General features: G+C 39.1%; 1 protein-coding gene across 1 annotated transcript in view; it reads right to left on the bottom strand.

Annotated features, from left to right (window-relative positions):
- The window catches only part of micu3.L (mitochondrial calcium uptake family member 3 L homeolog), a 107,066-nt gene that overhangs the window by 30,000 nt on the left and 49,269 nt on the right, over positions 1 to 27,797 (bottom strand). The window contains 4 exon segments of the mRNA XM_018230232.2: positions 7,466 to 7,637; positions 9,310 to 9,410; positions 11,867 to 11,962; positions 19,698 to 19,736. Of these exon segments, the coding sequence (XP_018085721.1) occupies positions 7,466 to 7,637; positions 9,310 to 9,410; positions 11,867 to 11,962; positions 19,698 to 19,736 (408 nt within the window).

Genomic DNA, 27,797 nt, shown 5'->3' with positions numbered 1-27,797 from the left:
ATCTATGAATCCATTATCTATCTATCTGTCTGTCTGTCTGTCTGTCTATCTATCTATCTATTTATCCATTTATCCATTATCTATCTATCTATCTATCCATCCATCTATCTATCTATTTACTATCTATCTATCTATCTATTTATCCATTTATCCATTATCTATCTATCTATCTATTTATCTATCTATCTATTTATCTATCATCTATCTATGAATCCATTATCTATCTGTCTGTCTGTCTGTCTGTCTGTCTGTCTGTCTATCTATCTATCCATCGATCTATTTACTATCTATCTATTTATCCATTATCTATCTATCTATCTATCTATCTATTTATCCATTTATCCATTATCTATCTATCTATCTATCTATCTATTATCTATCTATCTATCTATTTATCTATCTATCTATCTATCATCTATCTATGAATCCATTATCTGTCTGTCTGTCTGTCTGTCTATCTGTCTGTGTATCTATCTATCTATCTATCTATCTATCCATCTATCTACAGTATCTATCTATCCATTATCTATCAATCATCTAACACATTTTGCCTATAATGAAGACACAGAGATGTGATCTCAGTTATTGGTGGTCAAAATGCTGCTCTTGCCAGGATCCCCATTCATTTTAAGGAAAACCACCACAGGTCAACCAAAAATTGCATTAGAGCTCAAAAACACGGCAGGTTTCAAGTGTTAATCGTGGGTCCTAGAAGGTCGCCATTACAAGAAACAGTGTGCCATAGCCCATAAACAGTTTCCACTGTTGGAAAAATTTACACAATAACATACAAATTAATTGACATTGCTTACAAGGATTACAACCTAAATCTAAAACTCTACATAGCATTTTAATCAATAAATAATTTTAAATCTACTTTCTAATAGAGGAGCAGTGCTTACTTTTCATTTGCTAACTACTTTACTGGTTGTGTTTTCACTTTTTTTTTTTAAAACTATTGTTCTCTGTCAACTGCCGAGGAAAAAAAGGTTCCCGTAGAACGGGTTAACCTTTAAAGAATGGAAGGTATGTTAGATTTTAACTGAGGTATTCTCATCATTTACGAGTCAGAAAGAAAGAAAAGGAAAACTTGAAAGGCAGTTCCAAATAGTGTTTACTTACATGAAAGACACACTAGGCAAATGTGTAAGCAAACACCTACTTTAACGTTTTAACACTATTAAAAGAGCCAGACTTGACAAAGTATCTACAATACTGGACAATTCAGCTTGTACTGAAGACAAGCTCATAGTTAAATTACGTTAGCACAAATACAGTACTGGCGCACACTGTTACAATTCAAACCAAAGACAGAGAAAACCACATATTTATATAGCTATAGTAAATGACTTAGCACACTCCTAAACCACTACAGAACAAACTTCCACAGCTTTATTCTTTGTGCCTCTGTTTTATGGTGGTTTTGGAGTCTTCTCAGAGCTTTATATTGCCATTACCTCCAGTCAACAATCAAGTAGCCCCCATACAAGTGTTAAAATTATAACCCTAACTTGCTGATGCAATCAATATTTAAGGGCACATTTACTTACGTGCACATTTTTTTTTATAGTAACTTTTTATTAAGTTTTCATTAACAAACAAGATAGAAGGAAATATAGAAGGAAGGAAGAAGAAAGGTAGACATGGAGAAGATATAATGGACTTTTCTCAAACAGAATTATTGGACCGTTGTTGCGGGTGAATCCAGCCAAGGAGTCTACAGTTTTTCTGTGGGCAGCCTCTGGCAATATAAGTTAACTTGTAAAGTTCCAGCTGGGAATTTATGAGTTTAATCCATTTTTTAAGCGTAGGAGGTGTTGGTCCCATCTAGTGTAGGGCTACAGAACAAAAGTGCTCTCATCTATAATCTGAAGTGGGTTCTAGGTACCAGAGTATTTGTTACGCCTAGTAGGCAGGTAGCTGGGTTCAATACTTGCGGTAGAGTAAATTTGTCAGCTAAAAATTGCATTACTTCTTTCCAAAATTTCTGTATATCTGGACAATACCATATGAGATGTATGAAATCCGCATCTGTGAGTTGCAACGAGGACATCTGGAATGTTCTAGGCGACTCATAAGTTTTTTTTTTGGTGTCAAGTACATTTGGTATACAATTTTAAATTGAATGAGCCTGTCTCTTGTGCTGATTAGAGGGAGATAAAGGCTGTCCTACATCTCTTCCCAATCATCGGGTTCTAAGTGAACTCCACTACCTTCCCACTTAAGTTTGACCCTGGGTCTGGGGTCATATTTTTGAGATGCAAGGTATGTGTATGTTTTAGATACTAGCTTATGTTTCCCTGGTGAGTGTGAGTCTACAGTTGATGGATTTTGGGTGGAGTAGTATGAAATTGAGAGTGGTATAAATGTTGCATTTGTATGTAGCTATACCCCGACCCCAAACCTGACAATTCTGGGGTTTGTTGGACTTACCTGCACATTTTAGCTTCTGAATACTTCGCCATACTTTGCATAACTACGTCAGACGTTATTTCATGACGAATATGCATATTCATCAAAATGTGCAATTTCGTTTCAGCAAAAGAATGCTTTCATCAGCTATAATTCGTTAGGGTGAAAGAATTTTAGCCAATTTTCTCTACGGTTACTTTCTTCCTTTCTTCCTAGCGAAGCTTCATTAACTTGCTTAAGCTTAATGAATCAGATAAAATTGAGCGTAGGACTGGCCAGATATGGGATGACTGACGTAGTTGGCCAGCTTAAATATATTGCAATATATGGACAAACAATCCTGCCATGCCTTTTGTAGTTATCCGTTTTCCGGAAACCCATTATCCAGCTCTGAAAGCTCTGAATTATGGGAAGGCCATCTCCCATAGACTCCATTAAAATCAAATAATTAAAATTTTAAAAAATGGTTTCTTTTTCTCTGCAATAATAAAACTGTACCTTGTACTTGATCCCAACTAAGATATAATTAATCCTTATTGGAGGCAAAACCAGACCATTGGGTTTATTTAATGTTTACATGATTTTCTAGTAGACTGACGTTATTAAGATCCAAATTATGGAAAGACCCGGGCCCTGAGCATTCTGGATAACAGGTCCCATACCTGTAGTGAGGTTTCAATTTGTTCTAGTGCAACAACCATGGTAACCAGTCTATGATAAGCTTTGGACATGGGTCTAATAAGCAAATGTGGGTATTGTCATATGAAATCTCGATGGCCTCAAGAATCTGCTGATGTGTTTAATGAGCCAGCAGCAAAGAGCCCAACAGTGAAAAGCCATGTGAGGGTATGATCTCTAACCGTGACATTGGTCCCATGATAGATGACCCCTTTGTGAGACATGTAGACTGTCAGCACCTCTGTATGTGTGAATTTCTCTGTGACTTTATGTCATGTCTGCCTGTGCCAATATGTTTGAAGTTTAGCAAATGCACACTCGTCTGTGTACTTAGTCCCTTGTATTCGTCCCTTTGTCCCAGAAAGTTGAAAGTTAATTCTTTGGCAATTACATTTGCATCCACACTATGGACTATGTGTGCTGAATGTGTCTATAGACATTGTGACTCACTGTTTCAGTCTGTCTACTACATGTGTGTTACAGGTAAGGGATCCAAAAACCCGTTATCCAGAAAGTTATGGGAAGGCCATCTCCCATAGACTCCATTTTATCCAAATAATAAAGATTTTTAAAGCCTGAGGATCAGTAACGGAACTAGGTGGGGGCGGGCCCTGGTGCGGGCCGTGCAGCCGGGCCCGCCTCCACCCTCGTCCGTGTGATATTTCCCCCTGCGGGGGTGCGGGCCCTGGCCCAGTTGCACCCCCTGCTCCCCTGGTAGTTACGCCCCTGCTGAGGATGGAAAAGTCTGAATCTTAAAATCCGGCATCTCAGACCTGTTGAGGTTGCATATAAGTTAATGGGAGAAGTCCCAATGAATTTTTGACGTGCGCTGGGTTTTGTACAATACCCCAAAGTTTTTGGAGTTTTCGGGTGAAAATTCAGAAGAAATCATGAAAATCTGATTCTGTACTGCAAAGCAAATTTTCGGAAAAATGTAATAATAAATAAGCGTAAAAAACCCAGAGCTGATTTGATCGGAGTTTGTTGCAGAAAATATTGAGATAAATTCGGACTTTGATAAATAACCCCCATAGTATTCATTTGCGTTTATTGTTCTACATGCAGCTGGCTGATCATGAAGATAATCATTTATCGGTTGCAACGGGTTCTTGCCCAGGTGCAAATATATCCAGCGTTGGGGTATTCCATGATAATTCATGAACTGAGTTAAGCAACTGTCCACTGCTCTGAGACTCTATAAAGCAATGTGATCATTTAGCAATCACATGGCTAATCCAAGCCCATATAAATATATGAGTGAATGCATTATTAAAGAAACTATTTTATTACAATTACAATAAATTCTAATTATTACAATGTGAGTAATGATATGATGCAAATAAGAAGCAGAGTGATAAACAATAGCATCTCCTTTGCATTCTATAACAACAACAACGTGGTGCCGTTTCATTTTAACTCAATTAAAGGTCATTCAACCTTCGGCCACTAAGTAGGATGAAAGTCACCGGAACAATAGATGTGACACTTTGCGTTTTCTATTCCCCGAGATCAACTGTCAACGCTCACAAAGTGTAGCCATTTCAGGCAAAGACAAACTATTTGCAAGTTTTCCTAAGAACAGATTAACCTGATCCCACCACAAATACAAACAGAGGAATTTATCCAAAACATCCCACGCCTCAAGGGCTGCTTCTAATACCAACCCTATTGGCTTGCACTCATGCATTTCACTGCCAATAGGCTTTTCTATTGCTCAGATACCAAGATAACAACTCATCTGTTTCATAAAAAATGAGTCAGCCAGACAGGCCAGGCTTTAGACAATCCGTCCATTCCATAGATCTTGGGCAATCAATAACTATGGAACGTTTTGCTTACTTATCAAGAATAGTTTCCCAAGAACATCTTTTGAAACAGGAAAGAGTTTGGTCAAATGTGTGCATTCATCTATTTTTTAGCGAGAGCAAGTTTGCTGAATTTAGATATCTGATATAATTCTAAAAAACAAAAAACCCAGAAGACAATTTTTGTGCATCTGTGTCCCAAAAATGTAGAATCTTGTAAACAATATCTTTTTTTTTGGTTGTTATTTTTGACATAGTTGGAATAGTTATGAAACTAAAAAAAACTTGATATTATGCTTTCTTTACTGATAACGCACATTTTTCACTTATAAATAATCTATTTCCTAAAAGGGCAAATCAACCCCAAAATAAAAATGAGAATTTATCTAATTTATTTATTAAAGCAAAGTCAACCTTACTCCCCTTTGTTTTCCTGGCAAATTGGTCTTTTTAGTTGATGATCAATTCGTACAATCGTTCCGAGAATATCGTGGTCTCACGATGAGGATCGGATCTATCTCAATATCTATGGCCAGCTTAAGAGATGGTGCTTGGTTACAAACAGGAGCATTTTTTTTTTAACATAATAGACTGTGTGGGAAGGGAGAGATGAGGGGGGCTGATGGAGGGCAGTTGAGGGTGGCTGTTGTACCTAAGGGGGTTTACTTCTCCTCTAAAGTTACAATTAACTTTTAGTATGATGTATAGATTGATACAATTTGCATTTTGTCTTTATTTTTTAGTTGCAGTTTTTGAATTATTTAGCTTTTTGTTCTCCAGTTTCAAAATTCGGCAACTATCTGGTTGCTAGGGGCTATATTATCCTAGCAACCAGGCAGGGGTTTGAATGAGAGACTGGAATATGAGAAGACTTGAATAGAAAGATAAGTAAAAGGAATAACAATAACAGTGTAGCCTCAAAGAGCTGCTGTCTAGGCTGCTGGCCCCATTTCAAAGCTATAAAGAAGCAGAAGACGGCAAATAATTCTAAAAGTATTAAAAATAAAACATGACAACCAATTGAAAAGTTGATAATAATTGCCCATTCTGTTATATCCTAAGAGTTAACAAAACTGAAACATAAAAGTTTACTAAAGCTACCCCTTAGAACAGTTTTTTTAAGATTACATTCTACAGCGTTGGACTCTTAGGACTCACTAGAGAACCTGACATTTATGGCAGAGACACACGCTGCTATTTCGGGAGATTAGTCACCCAGCGACAAATCGATTCTTCTTTGGGAGACTAATCTCCCCGAACTACTTTCCCGCCGGCTAGAGTATAAATTCCCGGCGGGATGGCACTTGGAGCGATTCATTTTCCAAAGTCACCCGAAGTTTCCTTGTGAGGCAACTTCCGGTGACTTTGGAAAGCCCAAGTGATCCAAGTGCTGTTCCACTGGTGACTTACATTCTAGCCGGTGAGAAGGCAGTTCGGGGAGATTAGTCGCCTGAACAAGAAGCGATTTGTCGCCGGGCGACTAATCTCCCGAAAAACCAGCATGTGTCTCTGCCCTTAGGGTCCACTCTCACAATAGTTATATGTAATAGGTGTTATATAGACCTATCATAGAAATAAAAATGACTCTCTTGGGAATCATTCTAGGCTGGAGCCCACCAGGACATCCGCCCGATACTATAGCAGATAAAATAAATTATATTTTGAGGTAACAGAGAATGCACACATTTAAAATCTAAAAACTGAATGGGAATATATTACAAATGTTGATGCTGGTTAAATATATATATATTTTATTTTAAAATGTTATTTTGATGCACGTCAAACAGTTCTCAGACTTCTCTGTCAGTGCTTTTCGGTCTCCAGAGGTTGCTGGACTAGACAGAGCCCAGGCCCTCTCCGAAAATACAGTCATTTATTTAAGCATGTTGGGAGTAATAGTTCAGCATCATCTGGCGTCTCAGCAACAAAAATTGAATTAAGATGGTCTAAAACTAGTCATACACAGAGCACTATGGCAATTATCGGTTTTCAGAAGCACTCTCATGGACATCCCAAAAATCTGTTGCCATTATGACAGATTGTGGCTATATCTCCGTCCTTCTTACTTGGTTCAGTTTTCAGGGCTAATTAGGGCAAAGATACAACTGGAGGACCAACCACAGTCCCACTCAAACAGTGTGGGACTATTTGCATATGCAAATTAAGGTAAGGAAGAACTTAAATAATAAAGGTAATTTCCTTGTTTGTGTCACTAAAAGTCACGTGGGTCAGCCTTGGGCTCATGAGGAAAACATAATTTATTTTTTTTTGTTCACTTTTTTAATTGCTAAAGTGTAAGCTGCACCTCATTTAAAATCATATTCTGCGACTATTAAGAGAGAGAGAAATTACTCTAAACTGATATAAACATAAATCTCAATACTGACCATTTGAGAGCCAGTGATACTAATGAAATTTGTCTCTGTAATGTTGCAAAACAGCAGTTATTAGAGTAGAGGAGGATGTTATAAAGACAGTATGAAAGACTCAGACTGAAGATTTAAGGGACACAAAGAAATGTTATCCCGTGAACCCCAAGTTATAGGAACGTCAGAAGTTAACCTTGTTACCTTTTCTTCTGGAATACGAAGGCGCACACTTTCCAAGTAGCTTGAGGTGTTTTCTACATTAGTGTATCGTAACAAGATGTGTGCAAAGTCTTCTTCACTAATGGTGCTCATGCCTTTGGAGTATGTCAAGAACTCAATTTCAAGCACCTCGGTTTGCAGGTTATCCATAAACCTATGCAATATAAATATAAATGAAATTAATTCATGCAAGAACAGTAATATTTTAAAGCAAAAATCTACTTTGTTAGTCTTCAAAGCTGAGTTATATTTCAAGCGCAAGAGAAATATTTCAAGGTACCAACATATGATACATTACTAGTAAAGCATATACAACAATACTCATACAGTATTATCACAGCAGTAAGGCATATACAACAATACTCATTATACAGTATTATCACGGCAGTAAGGCATTTACAATACATATTATACAGTATTATCACAGTAGTAAGGCATATACAACAATACATACAAATGAAGACTGAGACAAGAGTTAAAGGGGCTTAGTTAGAGCTTTTAACTTAAAAGGAGTTAAGAAGATAAGGGTGGAAATTAAGGCATAAATAAATATATAATATAGACACAAAGAAATAATAAAATCTTAAGTGGAGGCATATTTGTATGTGTTGTTGCATGTAAGGGTCTGGCCACACAGGCACATTCAGGGAGATTAATTGCCAGGCGACAAATCTCCTCTTCTTCACGGCAACTAATCTCGCCGATCTGCCTTCCGCCTGGGTAAAATGTAAATTGCCTGGGGGCAGGCACACGGAGCGCTTCATTTTCCAAAGTCGCCCGAAGTTCGGCGACTTTCGTTTGGAAAACAAAGCGCGCCGTGTGCCTGCCCCCAGGCTATTTTCATTTTAGCCGGCGGAAGGCAGATTGGCGAGATTAGTCGCCACGAAGAAGAGGAGATTTGTCGCCTGGCGACTAATCTCCCCGAATCTGCCCGTGTGACCGGACCCTAAATGTGGGTTGTGTGTTTGTTCTTGTGCAATGAGCACAACATAAGGAGATCTATGGGTCATTTTTTATAGTCTGTCTTATTACATTTAAGACTTTAGCATAGTACTGCCACAAATTTCTTTAGGCAATTGTGGGGGTCCAGTTAGGTTTTTGCCCTGGGCCCACTGATACCTTAAAGTGACCATTGAAAGGACATAAGCTTTTCCACACCTCTACCCATAATGCACTCATTTTTAGAAAAACTCCACACATTCGAGATATATTATAACCCAACCCTGGAAATAGCTTGAATCCATAAATACACAAAAAAAATCTAAAAACTAACATCTAAACTAAACATCTAAAACCTGTTGATGTCATGTAGAAGTCAATGGCAGCGGCCCTTTGATGACCATTTGAAGATGTTAATAGCCTTCATGATGTTCAAAGTTGATTTTGTGGGTTTTAACAAAACTCGAGCGATTCAATTTTTTTTCAGCTGAAAACTCGATTAATTTGAGTTTTCGGGTTGTGAACCCTGAATTTGCTGATACCTGGGAGAGAAAGTAGGTACAATGTACTAAACCCAATTGTTACCCTAATAGCCTTAAGTTTAGGAACCTTCATTATAGTAGACCTACCCAATGAATCTTTTTTAAAAAAGAGCATGTCCCCCAACCTCAATCAGACATATCTATTGTATATTACAACAGTATTCACCATGGTTTTAACAAGTGTATAGACTTTTTTTAAAAACACTGAGCCCTCTGTGGTCATTTACATTGGAGAGATTGTCAGGCAGTGTTTTTTATTTTCTTGGTCACTCAACTTTATTATCAATTGTGGCTGTTGGGTGAATTACATCACATAATGATACAGATTTTATGGCTTTTACTCACTTATAGAAGTCTTCAAAGTTGAGTTCAGCCTTCCCTTTCTTGCCAAAAAAGTGCACAAGGAGGGTGGTGTGAATCATGGAACTGGCAAGCTCATCTGTGCCCTGCCAGAAAATATGAAGGACTTCATTAGTAACAAACCTATATTCTGTGTTTGTAGGAATATGTTGGATTAGTGTGATGTGCCACTGTTAATCCATATTTATAATAAATGCACAAAAGAAGCATAAAAGCGTTAAAAGGATACCTGTTAAACTACAGGGTATATGAGTATTTTACTGGTGCCAAAATAAACTATTTTCTTACATACATATTATATTTGATAAACATACAGGATCAGAATGAATTCAGGTTCACGATTTTTTTCCTTCCACAACTAATTTATTCAATAAGGCAAAAAATATACAACAAGAATAAATATATTAGTCAATGCTGCAATGTATTAAAATGGCATTAAGTCATGCTAACTTTACTTATTTTGTTATGGTTCCTTATAGTGATATTGTTGCATTCTGTACCACTGTATAATCACAACAGGATGAGCAGCACCCCCTGTAAGTACTAGCTACATGGTGAGAAAGATAAAAAAGGGCAAGATATTGTTTGGGAATGTTTAGTAATTCTCACAGTTACAGAGGCATGCTCCCAAATAGAATAAAAAAATTAGAAAAAGGAAGCTATATACCCATGAAAAGTCAGGTCTCTAAAAAAATATATAACATGAAACAGCCCATACTAAAAAACAGTTTCATATAAAGAAAGCCTTTTCATGAAAAACACATTTTTCTAATAGTATGTGCCCCTGATAATTGATCACATATGGAAACATTTTAGGTCTATTCCTCTGGATTGGACACACACGCACATGCTAGGTTACATAAGCCAATGAATAGACAGAGACATGTCTTTTCCTCCAACACTTCTTCCTGTTACAGTTAGAACCTGCTTTATTTCCTGTCAGGTGATCAGTGAGTGACACACGGAACATGGTGGCTGCAGGTAAAAGTTGTAAAAAGGAAATATTTACGGATATGTATATGCCAAGTTGGTCACTTATTAGCATATAAACAATTTAGGATATAAATAATTTGTTGGTTATGTTTTAGGAACAAGTATAGTGATCCTTTAAAAGGGAACAAGACCCTTTCATCACAGCTAGTCTCACTGGAAATTCCCACACCTGACCCACACAAACTTTCCCCCAATACTACCCCGTTCACCTTATAAGCTGAGAAGAGCAGAGTTGGTTAACAGGTGCAATCTCAGAGATCTCATAGACACTGATTGGTTACTGACTGGTCACCCATTAGAGAGCTGCAAAGCAGGAAGTTGGGTTCTGGCTATTATGTTAGACATCAGGTCACTACAACCTTTATAGACTACATTTTAGGCTTATTAACTATATTGAATTTTTTTATTTTGCACAGTCTATTTATCCAGTTTTTATTTACACTAAACAAATCATTTAAAGGAGAAGGAAAATCATTTCACACTTGAGGATGCCAAATGTTAGTAAGTAAGTATTTATGCAAGTGAATGTATTTACTTACCTGAAACTCCGGGCCGGTGCTCCTATCAGCAGAAAACTGCACCGGCCCGGGGTTATTCCAGTGAGCACCACGGATCGGTCTTCTTCCAGCTTCTTCTTTCTTTAGATTTCGCGGGGCAGACGCATGAGCAGTAGAATAAAATAGCCCACTTTTTAGTTAAAGTTCGGCTTTTCACTCTAATGAGCATGCGCAGCCACGAGAAGCAGCCGGAAGAGCATCGCTCCATGGTGCTTGCTGGAATAACCCGGGCGGGTGCAGTTTTCTGCTGATAGGAGCACCGGCCTGGGGTTTCAGGTAAGCAAATACATTTACTTGGGGGTTCCTAACATTTGGCACCCCAAGTGTGAAACAACTTTCCTTTTCCTTTAAGGCCCTCTCCTATTCAAATTTAATTATCTCATTCAAATCACTGCCCTTTTTCTACGGCAAAGTGATCCCTAGCACCTAGGTGGTTGCTGCAGAGCTGATAAACAAAGAAATAATTCAAAAACTACTTAAAAATAAAATTTGAAGAGCAACTTTAAATTGTCTTGAATACACTGTTAACATTATACTAAAAAGTACCCCTATAAGATTAGCCCAATGGCAACTGTCAACCCCGCTGTGCTACTCTGCTTCATAACTTGTGAGGTAAACAGGGCATTATAGTTGGGGGCAAGCGGGTGTAGTTTGGGAGGGGAAGGGAGCTTTGCAGGAACACTACAGTTGGTTTAAGGGTTTTCTTTTCCTTTAAGGGGAAATTCCAGCACTTCAAGCTCATTGGGGTGAACGCACCAGTAAACATCATTTTCCAAAAATATAATTTACAAACTAAAATAGTATCACAGAACAATGCAAAAGGAAGAAAACTGTAAGAAATAATCCAGAATGCAGCAGTTGGTGAAAAAAATATGGCTGAAAGCATGCAGCAAATCAAAAGGAATAACATAAAAATAATATTATGCAAATAAAACTAACGGCATGGATGTGAGACAACACATTTATTTTGGACCAGAGAGGTTTTTATGTACCTCTGCAAGGTCCGAAAAGAGGGCTTGGCTTGTACTACGCCTCAGTGTATCCCAATAGCTTCTGGAAACATGCTCTTGTAGATCTGATTTAAGTACCTGCAGAAGTTTTAAGAAGCACAAATACTTGAACATACATATTTACACAGGTTATTATGTATCAAAAGTAACACTTGGGTCGGATGACGTCTTTCTCACTATACGGAGTGCGTGCAAAACAAGGGTCCAGGATTTATCATAAAAACACATGGATTGTTGGAAAAACTTCTACTTGGCACAATACAAAACTTGTGCCTATACATTATTTCCCATCTGTTAGTATAGTCAGCACTAAGACCACTTTCCATGGGAGATGAAATGTACACAACTGTCACTTTTATAATAATAGTTAAAATACCATCACAATGCCTTAAAGGGGCAGTTCATCTGCATACATTGTTTGCAAGCAGTAGACCACAAATAATGACTAAAATTAGTTCTGTACTTTTTAATACCATTATAAATGACAGTAGTACCCCCATTTTATATTTTCAAGAGGGCTAGAAAAAAATGGTGTAAAATCTGGGAAATGCATTATGTATTGTATATTGGTGAGACCACAAAAAAAAAAAAGAGTAAAATGAAGGAAAACTTAAAATCAGGGGATGTAAAACGGAGGTTTCAATGTATTTTCATTTTTCCCTACTGGCTTGTTTCCCTGTGTAGGCTCTGTAAACCGGGTTTCCAACTCTCTAAACTGTTAAAGTTTGATACTTGAGTTAATAATTTGCTCAATAGCATCAGAAAAACACCAGCAAGTTAATGAATCAAACTGTAATAGTTGCTTTGTGGAAGAGTTTAATAAACCTGGGGGATCATGCTCAGTAGGGGCTGAAGCTACTAATAAATTTTATCAATAAATGTATCAAACAGGTTAGAGAAATGATGCCCGCTAGTGGTTTTTATATTTTAATACCCATACTCATACTAAACCACTATTTCTCAACCCCGGCCCAACTATAACTAAGGATGAGAAAGAATGTGACAAACATAACCCAACCTGCCCTCTCCAGAGTCGCCATGCTCTGGGCAGCACTTTTCCACCAATGCCTGAATTGGGGCCTGGCCACAATGCACAATTAAGAAAGGTTCTCTGTCTGTAGTAGGCCATGCTGATCTGCACCCAACCTGAATGCTGGTGACCATTTGCAGTCTGACTACAGCTTTCAATGGCAAGTCTGTATTTTGGGAGGGTCCCTGACTATGTTTTGTGAAGACAAACTATTACATAAATAGACTTGAAAGTACTGGTGTGGAAGGTTAAGGGATTTGAGACTGTGCACTATATTTTTCAGAAGTGTTGGTCATATTTGTTAGCTTGAAAACACTTCCTAGATATATATAAAGAGAGCAAGCTTCCAGCTCCAGGGTATTAGAAGTCTTCTTAATTCAATGTTCCCAGGCCCGGATTTGTGGCTATGCCACAAAGGCCCAAGCTTAGGGCGGCAAGTTTTTAGGAGCAGCATGCCGCCCAGCCGCAACCTAAGGAGCACTGGGAACGCGCACTCCTGTATGTGAAAGCCCTAGTGCTCCGGCGCATGCTAGCATAGGATGGGGGGCTGTGCTTGTTTGGGCACCAGGTGCTAGGACCCAGTGACATAGGGGCACCCAAACCCGAAATCTGGGCCTGAATGTTCCCTGACTGTTCCTCTGTGTATATTCTCTCTCTCTCTCTCTCTCTCTCTCTCTCTCTATCTATTGTCTATCTCTCTCTCTCTCTCTCTATATATATCTATCTGCACAAACAGATCTGGAACCCCCAAGGATTCTGGATAATATACCACATACCTGCAATTAATTACAGAGCCAGCTGAGTTTAGTTGACTGTACAACTATTCTACTGGCTATACAAATGTTTACAAAATATAAAGACAGGTTCAGTAGCCACATTAGGTAAAAATGCAATCTGGGTAGTAATTTGAAGAGTTTTATTTGCTCTGTTATCACAGTACATTCCCTCCCATGGAAAGAAGATGAAGATCAAAGATCATGCAAGTTACATAAAAAATTAGTAGAGCTGATGAGGAAATGTTATAAAACATAATTTTAGACATTTTGTTATTTAAGCTGTATTAGTCAAATTAGCAAACTAAGTACAACATAAGGACAAATAAACAACAAATAATCCTGCTACCACTAATTTTTCTGGGCACTAATTAGTTAAGTCAAAACAAATAAAATCTAAAGTTATACAGTATATTATACTCATATTTACAAGATGCTCTGGATGACTTCCCTAAAAGACATGATTACGGAAAAAATCTACAGCTAAAAATATTTATTTTTGACAGAGGTCACAATGATATCGACTGGTTTAGTAATATTGTCTGCTCCCAATACCCCATAGGTTATCTATAAACCCAAATTTCAGGCTAAAATATTTTACTAAATTATACTATTAAATGTGCATGGGCAATGGCAATAATATGCTGTATGCAAAACTTGCTAAGTGCTTGATATATTTTTAACATGGAACAATATAAGGCAATTCTGACTGCAATTTTGACCACAATGATATTTTATTAAATATCATATGGCTTCTATATGCTTTATACGTGGAAATGGCATTAAAATCTCTAGTGTAAACTGAAGTAACTAAGAGACTTAATCCTTATGGCTATTTCATTAACTGAAGCCAGACACAAATGTAGCACGTTTACACTGTTATTGAAATAATAAATCATCCTTACAAGTTCAGTGTATAATTGTAACCCCGCTGTTATGTTATTACCAGCTGGTTACTACTTGAACATCAAAAGTTATACATTATGGGGCATATTTATTATGCTGTGTAAAACAAATTTGTAAAAAAAAAAAACAATGTAAAAAGCTGTGTAAAATAAATGGTGTGTTTTATTTTACACCTTGCTACTGCCAGATTTTACATTGGAGTCACTCCAAGAAAAAACGTGTAACAAATTGATGCCATTTTTTACATGGCGAAGCCTGGTGATGCGTGGCGAATTATCCTGCTTTTTTTTACATCACATAATAAATATGCCCCCATCTGTGAATATGGAAATGGCCAACGTTATGTTGGTATAACAGTACAGGTATGGGATCCGTTATCCGTAAACCTGTTCAGAAAGCTCTGAATTAGGGAAAGGTCGTCTCCTATAGGGGCAAATTCACTAAAGGACGAAGTGGCTAACGCTAGCGAAAATTCGCCAGCTTGACGCCATTTCGTTACTTTGCCAATTTACTAACGGGCGCTGGCTAAAATTCACTAGCGAAGTGGACCTACTCTACTGCTACTTCGCACCCTTACGCCAGGCGAAGTTGCGCTATGGTGAAGATACATAACTAGGCTAATTCACTAACTTGCACATTTTACTGAACGTTACCTCTTGCGCCAGACTTGCCTTCACCACCTCAGACCAGTTGCAGTCCAATAGAGTAGATGGGGATTGCTTCAAAAAAAGTTAAAATTTTTTCTAAGTCCCAAAAAAAGCTGGCGTCTTTTACTTTTTTAAGGGTGATAGGCTGAAAAAGATTGTAAATTTTTTTGGGGGTACCCTACTTCCCCCCTACATTTCCTAACATCTGGCACATAAACTATACAGTGGGCACATGTGTGGGGCTAAATAACAACTCTATTTTATTTTATGAAGCTTTCCCGGGCTTGTGTAGTGTAATGTATTTGCTGCTACATATACGTCCATTGTATTTTAACTTGGCGCCGTATTCAAATTAGGCATCGGTAGCGTAACTTTGCTTTGCTTGTCGAATTAACAGTAGCAGAACTTCACTACCTTTCACCTCCGTGAGTGCAACTTCGGATTTTAGTGAATTAGCAGCGCCCTGGCGAAACTTCGCCTGGCGAAGTGCGGCAAAGCCAACGCTGGAGCAACTTCGAAGGTAAGTAAATTTGCCCCATAGACTCCATTTTATCCAAATAATCCAAATTTAAAAAAAAAAATTCTGTAATAATAAAACAGTATCTTGTACTTGATCCAAACTAAGATTAATAATTAATCCTTACTGGAAGCAAAACCAGCCTATTGAATTTTTTTAATGTTTAAATGTTTTTTTTTAGTAGAATTAAGGTATGAAGATCCAAATTACAGACAGATCTGTTATCTGGAAAACCCCAGGCCCTGAGAATTCTGAATAACAGGTCCCACACTTGTATATGTAAAGATAAACCTGGGCAAGGTCTTCAGGATGACATAACTTAATCACTACATTGCAGAACTTGTGGTATTGTCTGGATTCCGTATACAATTTAATAAACAAAAGGTTTTAGCTTTGCTCCTCTGGCATTCTGACAAATAACATGATTTTCAGCTTTATACAAGCAGAAGTGAGCAGTTAGACTACAACCCAAATGCAGCCTAAGGGAATGGGGAGAATATAAAGGCTTCCTTATGTAAGTTACCTTTCCTTGCTTGAGGCTAAACTGCAGTGTCTCCTTACAATAACATTCCTTTTTCATTCGGAAGACACACACAGCCCACCAAAGCCACGTTATATAAATAGGTGTAAGTATTATTATTATTGGCCCTTATGAACACGGAAGCTCGGGTGAGTTTGTAACAAATGAATAAAACAACAAATATTTCGGGCATCTGTCAGTGTGCAGAAGTGCTTGGGATTCTTATGGCAGCGTGACAGTTATTAATCAAATGTTTATCTTTTCATTTTGCATAGTTGCCCAGGTAAACTGATTAATCACTTCCAGAAAAGGATTCAATATTAATGTATGCCTTTTTTGCAGAAACATAAAGGACATAATAAAGTTAATAAAACGCATAAACTAAATTTAGGTGATTTTTTTTTTAAAAATCCCTTTATTAGAGAGATTCTTGGACATTTTACCAGTGACGGCAGAAAATGTAGTTCATTGAACACTCAGACTATCAGAGCGCATTTAGCGATATACAGTAGGAATTAACAGTGATTCTCGTGTTGTGAGTCAATCAGTGAATTTGGATGGTGTCATTAAATTACCAAGCCTAATTGGGTTATTAGTAAATTATTTTTAAAATCCAAAACCATCTTCTTAGAAAAATCTAAGAGATTCTCCACCCCAAAACAGTTTTTTTCTTAAACTATAATTCTAAGCAAATTTACAAAGTACATACATTTTAACATTTACTAATCAATTTCGTTATTTTGAATGTAATTGCAGTTGAAAGCAGTATTTGCCTATCTGGTTCTACGCTCTGCTTCTGATTTGAAACAGTGTTGCAGAAGCCAGTACTCATCCAAGTATGTTAAAGGAGAAGGAAAGCTTTGGAGTAGTGATGTGTGGGCCGATACCCGCGGGATGGGCAGGTTCGGGTCGACCTCGCACTGCTCCTCGTGGCTTCCGGTTTTATAGTCTCACGTCTGCTCGCCCCGCCCCTTTTGTGACGTCATCGGCGGGGCAGCGCGGCGCTGGAGCAAGGCGGGTTAGGGTTGGGTGCGGAAAACCCTGACCCGCACATCACTACTTTGGAGGTATTTTATTGCCAATAGATTAGCTGCAATAGTGCAAGCTAGAATGCTATATTTATTCTGTACAAATGTTTTACTATACCTGAGTAAAAAGCTCTAGAAGCTCTGTTTGTTTAGGATAGCAGCTGCCACATTAGCTTGATGTGACATCAATTCCTGCCTGAGTCTCTCCCCACTCACTTATAGCTCTGGGCTCAAATTACAGCAGGGAGTGGAGGGTAAGAGGAGCAAACTGAGCATGCTCACGCCCAGGGCAAGGAGGTTTAAGCTGAAAACAGGAAGTCTGATACAGAAGCCCATGTGTACACAATAGAAGGAAAGAAATGCTGTGTTTCTTTTGACAGAGGACTCAGAGCAGCATTACTTTGAGAGTTTATTGATTTATTTACACAGACTTCTCTGATAAGTCTTACTAAGTTTTAACCTTTCCTTCTCCTCTAAGTAGATGGTTTCTGCCACATTTTTCAGGCGGCCAAAACCAACCACCCAGCCAGCCAGACACTGAGTTCTATAGCAAATATATATATATATATATATATATATATATATATATATATATATATATATATATATATATATATATATATATACACACAATAACCACTGAAAATGTGATATTTTATTTCATTATACAAAAAAAAATATTTTGGGTGGAGAGCCCCTTAAAGCATACTCTGTTCCATGTGCTTTAATATGAACATTATCTGTATGTCTGCAATGACTGCAATATCTGCTACATATAGGGGAACCAAAACTGTATTCCTGTCTGTAAAGGCTATACTTTATGAACACTCATAAATGTTCACCTTAGTGCAAGACACAGTTTTGAGTGAATATGCCTCTATTAGAATACAAGCAAATGCTTTTCTATTCCAGCATGCAGATCAGTAGTGGTAGTGCAATGCTGTCAAAGATTTCAGTTGCTGTATAGCAAATATTTGTAGCGCCTCTATCATTAGATAAGCATGTCCTGAAACCTACTCACAAACTGCTGGTTTATCCTTCTGGGCTTCATCATAATGAAGGTGACTGTAAAGTCTGCTCTGAGAATCCCTTTGTGACCATAAAACACATACATACATTTATTAGAAGTGCGAAAATGTTCATCTGCAGCTAAAAGCACAGTTAGAGCATGAACTTTATTTGTCAGTCTAGCTTGTATTTGTATTTATTCCATATGCGTTTTAAATTCCCTTACCAAATTAGCCACCATCACTTCTGTAGGAGGATGGTTCCATGCATTTATTCCCCCTTTCTTAATGGGATTCTGTCATTATTTTTATGGTGTAGTTTTTATTTCTAAATTACACTGTTTATCCTGCAAATAATTCACGCTACCATGTAAAATTCCATTCCTAACCCAACAAGTGTATTTTTATTAGTTGTAATATTGGTGTGTAGGCGCCATCTCAGGGCATTTTGCCTGGTCATCAGGGCTAAGCCAGCAAGGGTAGAAAAATCAGGCAACGCACATGGGTGCAAGACAAAATTGAGTAACTGCCATGGGAGTTTAGTGCCTTTTGGTGATATTATCAATTCCGATATTGGTGGAATGAAACGTTGATTCATGACAGGCTCAGAGAGGTGTAGTTGATGACGTAGAGCCAGAGATGGGGGTTAGGGCCAGTTTATACCTTTTTGACCTGTATACTTTTTGTTGCAGAATTTGTTGGCCTAAGCGTAGGACTACACGGACTACACAGCATTGATCCGACGCGACACAACTGTCAGATGCAGGCGCTGCACCCGAAAATCATGTCGCGTCGGATCAACGATGCAACTTCATCCGACGTTTCAATCTCTTACCTTAATTCTGTCGCATGCAATTTATTTGCATGCGTTTTGTCGCAGCGCATCGGATCGCGCTGAAAACGTCCGTGTAGTCTTACCCTTAGGGTAATGGACGGGGAGATTCGTCGCCTGCGATAAATTTGTGCTATAGCGGAAGATAAATCTCCCCAAAAAATACCTGCCAGCCGTGCCCCTTAGGCCTCAAGGGCTAAAATTATATTTTAGAAAACCATTTAATTGTATTCCGTTTATTGTTTCTATTAGTTACTTTTAATTCTGTGGACCTTTAAGCTATTTCTAGAGAAATGGAGTGTGGGGAAAAGATTTAATTCCATCGAATTTTAAGTCAAAACCCCTAAGACTGTAACATCATATTGCGGGTCCAGAGAGAAAGAGAAAAAAAAAATCCTATTATATAACATTTATGCTTTCCAAATTGGTATGTAATCGTGGAAAAGAACATATGTAATGTTTGCTTTGCTAAACAAACATTTGATTAGACCCCCCTCCCCGGTTGCCATCTTGTATTCAGCATGGTAAACAACTGCACATTTAAAGTACATACACCGTTAGTTGTTGCAAGGTATCCATAAAGTTGAAGACGCTTACATACACCAACAAGGCCCAAGTGAAGTATCACATTTCAGAGTGAAGTCGTGAACAGCAGGATAAAAGGAAAGAAGACAAACAGAATAGGTTAAGGCATGCACATCATTCAAAATATACAGACAACAGAAAGCTAACCCTTTCAACATCGTTTTGCAACGTCACCGAAACATTTTTCACACAACGAACAATAATTAAATACTTTTCTGTCTGACAATACCGGTATATATATATAATTACAGTCTGTGTATAAATAGGAGATGAGAAAAGCTGGCAAACACCAGTATTTAAGTGTAAGAAATAAAAGTATTATTTAGGTATTTACTTCCCTAATGGCATAGCACACTTAAAGAGTATCCAAATTTAATGTTCTTTAAAATGTATTGTATGTTGTGTTTAGTCATTGGGCTAGAAAAAGGTTAAATATGATTTTTATTGCAATCAGTAGAAGGGGGGCCCAATTTTAATGCCACAGGCTGGTGCACTTCTGCTATAAAAAACAAATCAGCCTGGGGTACATGGTCACAATTGTTCTTCAGCTGCTGTGTATTCCTTGAGTGGTCACTATACAAGTATGGCATCCGTTACCAGAAAGCTCAGAATTACACATATGGAACTTGTTATCCAGACCTGGGGTTTTCCAGATAACGGGTTGTTCCTTAATTTGGATCTTAAAACCCTAAGGGGCCCATTTACTTGGCTCGAGTGAAGGAATAGAGGAAAAAAACCTTCGAATTTCGAATGTGTTTTTTTGGCTACTTCGACCATCGAATGGGCTACTTCGACTTCGAACTAAAAATAGTTCAACTATTCAACCATTCGATAGTCAAAGTACTGTCTTTTTAAAAAAAAACTTCGACCCCCTAGTTCACCACCTAAAAGCTACCGAAGTCAATGTTAGCCTATGGGGAAGGTCCCCATAGGCTTAGCTATCTTTTTTTGGTCGAACAAAAATCTTTCGATCGATGGATTAAAATCCTTCGAATCAAACGATTCTAAGGGGCCGATTCACTAACTTCGAGTGAAGGATTCGAAGTAAAAAAACTTCGAATTTCAAAGTGTTTTTTGGGCTACTTCGACCATCGAATGGGCTACTACGACCTTCGACTACGACTTCGAATCGAACTATTCGAACTAAAAATCGATCGACCATTCGATAGTTGAAGTACTGTCTCTTTAAGAAAAAACTTCGACCCCCTAGTTCGCCATCTAAAAGCTACCGAACTCAATGTTAGCCTATGGGGAAGGTCCCCATAGGCTTGGCTAACTTTTTTTGATCGAAGGATATTCCTTCGATCGTTGGATTAAAATCCTTTGAATCGTTCGATTCAAAGGATTTTATCGTTCGATCGAAGGAATAATCCTTCGATCGTTCGATTGCACTATTTGCGCTAAAATCCTTCGACTTCGATATTCGAAGTCGAAGGATTTTAATTCCCAGTCGAATATCGAGGGTTAATTAACCCTTTGTGAATCGGCCCCTAAGGATTTAATCGTTCGATCGAACGAATAGCGATAAATCCTTCGACTTCGATATTCGAAGTCGAAGGATGTAACTTCGACAGTCGAATATCGAGGGTTAATTAACCCTCGATATTTGACTTTAAGTAAATTTGCCCCTAAATTTACTAGAAAATGATGTAAACATTAAATAAACCCAATAGGCTGGTTTTGCTTCCAGTAAGGATTAATTACATCTTAGTTTGGATCGAGGACAAGCTATTGTTTAAATATTACAGAGAAAATGAACATTTTTTAAAATTTGGATTATGTGGATAAAACCGAGTCAATGAAAAACGGGCTTTCTGGGATTCGGAGCATTCTGGATAACGGGGTTTCCTGATAACGGATCCTATACCTGTGCAGGAAGGCCTTCTTCCATAGACTCAAAATCAAATCACATACTTTACATTTTTAAAAATGATTTCCTTTTTCTCTGTAATAATAAACAGTACCTTTTACTCCATCCCAACTAAGATATAATTAATCCTTATTGGAGACAAACCCCTACTGGGTTTTAATTCATGCTCAAATTATTTTTTGGTAGACTTAAAGCATGGAGATCCAAATTACAGAAATACCCCTTATCCGGAACTCTCCCCCCAAGTCTCGAGCATTCTGGGGAACAGGTCCCACCTGCACTTTCAAAGCCTTAGGTAAGTGGTTCTAGAACTTTGTGGCATTTATGTATTTATATCCGGAGCAAAATTTCCACAATATTCCAGCTAAAGGTCTGGAAATTAAAGGAATAACTTCCAGTATGAAGAAAAAGAGGCTGATTTGTCAGCCAGTGGAGAGGTGTATTTTAGTGCATAAAGTGCCAGATACACATTCAACAGTTACAGCTAATTTTTGGGAAATGTATTGTGGTAGCACAGCTCCCGAATGACCTCTCCATCTCCTCTGTAACTGGGACAGATGTGCTGGGAATGGTTCTGCAACAGCCGGAGCAGCAAAAGTAGCCTGTCCCTGATAGTACAGCTTTAACTGTCAGTTAATATGGATTAGCTCAGTGCAGAAATGCTAAGCTGCTCATAAGGTAAAATCATACTGGGTGGTCCCAAACAGAAAGCTTGGATGAAACCCACTAGCCAACTGTGCTTGTGCAGACTAGTTTTTTCCACTTCTACTAAAATGTCTGTTCTTGTATAAGTCCCATAAACAGTTGTCTTAACTAAACAAGTGAGCTAAAGTGTGCTGTTCAAGGAAAACTATGCAAAGATGTTAAGCATCCTGACATATACAATCAATGTTTTAATTGAGCAAATTTCGCCAGCAGTTAAAACATTCATGTGTGAAGAAAGCCTGCAAATACTGAGTTTTGTTTTGTCAAGTGCCTGTTTGCCCTGTTTCCTTCATTGTTTCCCCAGCACAATAATATTCCACATCAGAAGTGACAGAAAAGACCACAAGTTCAGATATAATATGGTTGGGTGCAAACCAAACTTAAGGACTAACCAGAATCAAAAATAATTTTTTTTTCCATCCATCACTGGCATTCAATATTTGCTCTGGAAAAATAAAAGTCTCATTTGCCTATGGCTTTTCCTACTGTACAGAACAGCTGGAGCATAAATACTAATCCCATCTGAGATAACACATCTGTCCCACTGTAAATGAAACAGGCTTTGAGCAACAAAACAATACACGACAAAGGGAGCCCACATGTTCCAGACAGTTTATTTAGAAGATACACTGAATAAAGGTTTAAAGGTAACAGCTCTACATGAACGCAGTGTGGAAAAGACAGAATTCTTCTTTGCTGCTGGTTTGGATCCAAATAATACATAACATTTCTGGGGTTATTTATTAAAGTCTGCATGCCAAAAGCTTGAAAAATTTTAATCCGAACTTTTAGTGGGGTAAAAAACCTAAATTTTTTCTAGATTTATTAAACCCAGAGGATGGAAAAAGTCCAAGGGGGTCATTAGTCTGATTTTATCTCAACATTGTCTGCTGCAAATTCCGATCAAATCCGCTCAGGTTTTTTACGCTTATTTATTATTACATTTTCCTGAATATTTGTTTTGCCAGGAAATTTTTTGGGGATTTTCACCCGAAAACTCAGGGTATTGCACATAACCCAGCGCACATCAAAAAATCATTGGGACTTCTTCCATTGACTTGAATGCAACCTCGACATGAGATGCCGGATTTTCTGATTCTGACTTTTCCATCCTCGGGGTTTAATAAATTCCGAAAAATTTGTGATTTTTTAAAAGTCTGATTTAAAAAAAAAAAAAATCACAAATTTTTCGGGATTTTGACATTCAGAGTTTAGTAAAAATGTTTTCCCCTTCCCACCATTAATTTGCATGTGCAAATTAGGAATCGGTTTGGTATTCGGCCGAATCTTTCGGAAAGAATTCGGGGGTTTGGCTGAATCTAAAATAGTGGATTTGGTGCATCCCTAGTAAATAACCCCCTAAATCTGAAAATCCAGTCAATGGGAGAGGTCCCTATCCTATTTGGAAGTTTCTGTGGTCTGTGTTGGAATTAGCCTGAAAATCCGACTATTTTTGACTTTTCGGGCAAAAATCAGACAAAATGTGGGGTTTTCTTTGAGCGATTCGGGAAAAAACTCAGAATTCTAGTTTGGTCGGACTTTTTTGATTAAAATAATCAGATAAATTCGGACTTTGATAAATAAGGCCCCCCATGTTTACTGATAAAAATGTATTTCTTTCTAAATAATTCTCCAAATTGACAAGTGCTCGGATCCCTCTGCCAGGCCAATTATCTATCCAGGCACAGATAATCTCACTAAGACCAAAGGACCTTGTTTCAGAAAGAAGTATTTCTCTAGACCGGCCCTTCCTGTCAGTGCAGACGCTATGGGGGTTAAGTATATCCACCTCCGGAGGCAGGACAGAAGAAGAAAGCTGTTTAGGCTCCACCCTCCTCATATATACTGATGATCCTCCCTTATCCTTCAGTTTTTTCTTCTGTCCTGCTGGAGGTTAGGACAGTAATATTTTTTTTTTTTCATTATCGTTATTATTTTATAAATTATTCTTTTTATTTTACTCATGAGTTTCTTTTCAGGATTGAATTCATTCAAGCCAGCTCATTCCATTCCACTGGACTGGGGGCAAAGGGAAGTTGGACACTTCGCCCACAGCACAGTAAAGTCTTCTCAAAGACAACTACTGCTGCAGGAGGTTTGGAAAGGGCTTGACTCCATCTGCAAGTCAGTAAAGTCTTTCAGAGACAAATACTGCTAGCAGGATACCATTTGGGGTGGTATCACTAAGCGCAGTAAAGTCTATCAGTGACGAGTACTGCTGCAAACCACCACACACGCTGGCCTTTTTTCTCACAGTAAAGTCTCTCTGAGACAAATATTGTGCAACTTACAGGGCACTCCATAGCTTTATGGAGTGAGGAGCGCATTTTCGCCCTAACAGCATTTCCGCATTAAGTGGCGTGAGGAGAGGAGAACCGCAACTTCCGGTTCAGCGTTGGCGCCAACTAGACGCGCAAGGTTAGTGGCGCCAAGAGTCGCGCACTACGTTATTGTACGCGGCCGCCATCTTGGATTCGTTCCGTGGCGGGCAGAGCAGTACTACAGCTCCTCTACGCTGCAGCAGAAGGGAGATTGATTCGTTCCCGAATCATTTATAACAGGTACTGAGAAAAGCCAGACATCAACAATAAGGCGCGCATTACAGCTATAGGGCATTACTGTAAGACCAGTTGCTGTGTTTTTTTCTACAAAACTAAGTCACAAACATACAGATTTTTTTTTTTTTTTCTTGTCTATCACACAGATCTATTACCCATTAAGACATTATGGATACAGACAATGTGTTAGAAGATCTCAGAAAGGAGATGACTACAGCCATCCCTACTCCTAAGGCCAAAAAGGCTACAACAAAGCGATCACAGACACAGCCTAAATGCAAAAAGTGCAAGCATACTTTGCGCAAAAGTGAGCAGGACATCTGCCAGGACTGTGCAGAACCACTAGAATTGGCACCTGTTCTGTCACCTCACCCCATTCTATCACAAGATATTGAAGATGCCCCTCAGAGTAAGGACACACAAGGGCACATTCCCTCCACTTCAGCTAAAACACCTCAATTAGAGGAACTATTTGACTGGATAAAATCCACAATTCAATCATCAGTTCAGAAAACACCGGCACAAAGTAAAAAGAGGAAACCACATCTCCTCCTAGATACCAATTCCTCTGACTCAAGTGAGATCAGTGATCTGGATAGCAACCCAGAACAGGGTACACTCTCAGCTAGTGAATATTCTTCTGATGACTCAGATAATGAACATCAATACCGCTCCCTAGCAGGCCCCGACATAGCAAAACGTTTACTGCGGGAGATGCTAGCCACCCTAGAAATCAAAGATGAAACAACAACTACATCAAAGGCTGATAGAGTTTTAGGAGTACAACCCAAAAAATCAAGGGTCTTTCCCGTTTTCAAGTCGGTGTCACAAGTTATTGAAAATGAATGGTCAAAGCCTGATCACAGGCTCACACTCACTCAACGTTTTCTCAATACTTACCCTATTCCTGAGGAACAACACAAGATGTGGGATAGGGCACCAAAGGTCGATTCGGCTGTCGCCAGACTGTCCAAAAACACCACGTTACCCACTGAAGAGGCAGCCTTCAAGGAACCAATGGACAAGAAAATGGAAGTGTCTCTAAGAAGGGGATATACACATGCCACAGCGATCCTCAGACCAGCAGTGGCATCTGCGGGTTTAGCACGCACAGCGCGTTTTTGGTGCCAGGAGTTGCTAAACCATCAGCTACCTCAGGAAGAATTGCAAGAGGAACTACATCGTATTAGCTCGGCTCTAGCCTTCCTGTCTGATGCGGCTATGGACACAGTTCGGCTGGCGGCCAAGACCAGCATTGATACAACAGTAGCCAGGCGTGCATTGTGGCTCCGCCAGTGGACTGGAGACACAGCATCCAAAACGAGATTGCTTAACCTCAAATACACTGGTGACACACTCTTCGGGCCTGATTTGAAACAAATCATAAATGAGGTTACAGGTGGCAAAAGTACCTTTTTGCCAGCAGGCAAAAGGCCCAGACAAGAATCCACTACTCGGCCTCACAATAGGCCATGGAACCCTCACAACCGTTCCTTTCGGCCTTTTCGCAACACTTCCTTTCGGCCGTCACAAGCAAATACAGACTCCAGGAAGGTCAGACCGGCTTGGTCCAATCAAACTAGACGGAATAGCAAACCCGGCCCCCCCAAGTCCACTTCCACCTGACTCGCGCAGCCCCGATCAGGAGGGAGTAGGGGGCCGTCTTCAAGAATTTTTTCCAATTTGGCAAACTCATATACAAGACAATTGGGTTCTCTCTATCATCAACGAGGGTTACAGAATTCCTTTCGACACAATGCCCCCTCGCATTTTCAGACGCTCGTCCTTACCAAGAAACCCTGTCAAATTAAGGGCGCTCACCAAGATAGTCAACGAGCTACTACAAAACAAAGTCATTACGACAGTGCCTTTAAGAGAACGTTTCAAGGGTTTCTATTCAAATTTGTTTCTCATTACAAAGAAAGAGGGCTCTTTCAGACCAGTGCTCAATTTGAAACCCCTAAATCAGTTCGTTTCCAAACAGAAGTTTCGCATGGAGTCAATCCGATCAATCCTCATGTCCATGACGAAGGAATGCTACATGACAAAAGTGGATCTACAAGACGCCTACTTGCATGTTCCCATCAGGAAAATTTCTCAACAATACTTAAGATTCACGATTTACGAAGAACACTACCAATTCAGAGCCCTTCCCTTCGGCCTCTGTACAGCTCCCAGAGTATTCACGAAAATACTCAGCCCTCTCATTGCCTACCTCAGACGCAGGGGACTCACATTATCCCCATACTTGGACGACCTGCTAATAAGATCCACATCATACGACCAATGTCTCACGGAGACACAATTGTGCATCACCACTCTCCAACAACACGGCTGGATCATAAACCACAGAAAGAGCCAACTCAGACCGTCACAAAGAATTCAATTTCTAGGGATGTGGTTCGACTCTTCCCTACAGACGATATCACTAACTTCGGAGAAGATCCAAAAGCTTACGCTCACAGCTCAACACGTCAGCCACCAGCCCACGGTGTCGGCAGAACTCTGCCTTCGGCTCCTGGGCTACATGGTGGCAGCGTTGGAAGCCCTGCCCTTCGGCAGGTTTCACATGAGACTCTTTCAAAATCATTTCTTACACCATTGGAACAAGGATCATTTCAACCTGTCACAGCAAATTCCAATAACTCAATCAGTCCGACGGTCTCTGAACTGGTGGACAAGGCATTCCAACCTTTGTCTAGGGAAGACATGGACCCAGCACCAGTGGACGGTGGTTACCACGGACGCCAGCTTAAGGGGCTGGGGTGCGACCCTTCCACCTCGCAATTGCCAAGGGGTCTGGTCATCACATGAATCAAAACTACCAATCAACGTTCTGGAGATCAGAGCGATCAAGAATGCTGTACTCCATTGGACCCGCGAACTGACGGGGCATCCTCTCAGAATCCAGTCAGACAACGCCACTGCAGTGGCC

The sequence above is a fragment of the Xenopus laevis genome, chromosome 1L, assembly GCF_017654675.1.
Source record: "Xenopus laevis strain J_2021 chromosome 1L, Xenopus_laevis_v10.1, whole genome shotgun sequence".
Taxonomy (NCBI): domain Eukaryota; kingdom Metazoa; phylum Chordata; class Amphibia; order Anura; family Pipidae; genus Xenopus; species Xenopus laevis.
This window is presented reverse-complemented; position numbering and strand designations above follow the sequence as displayed.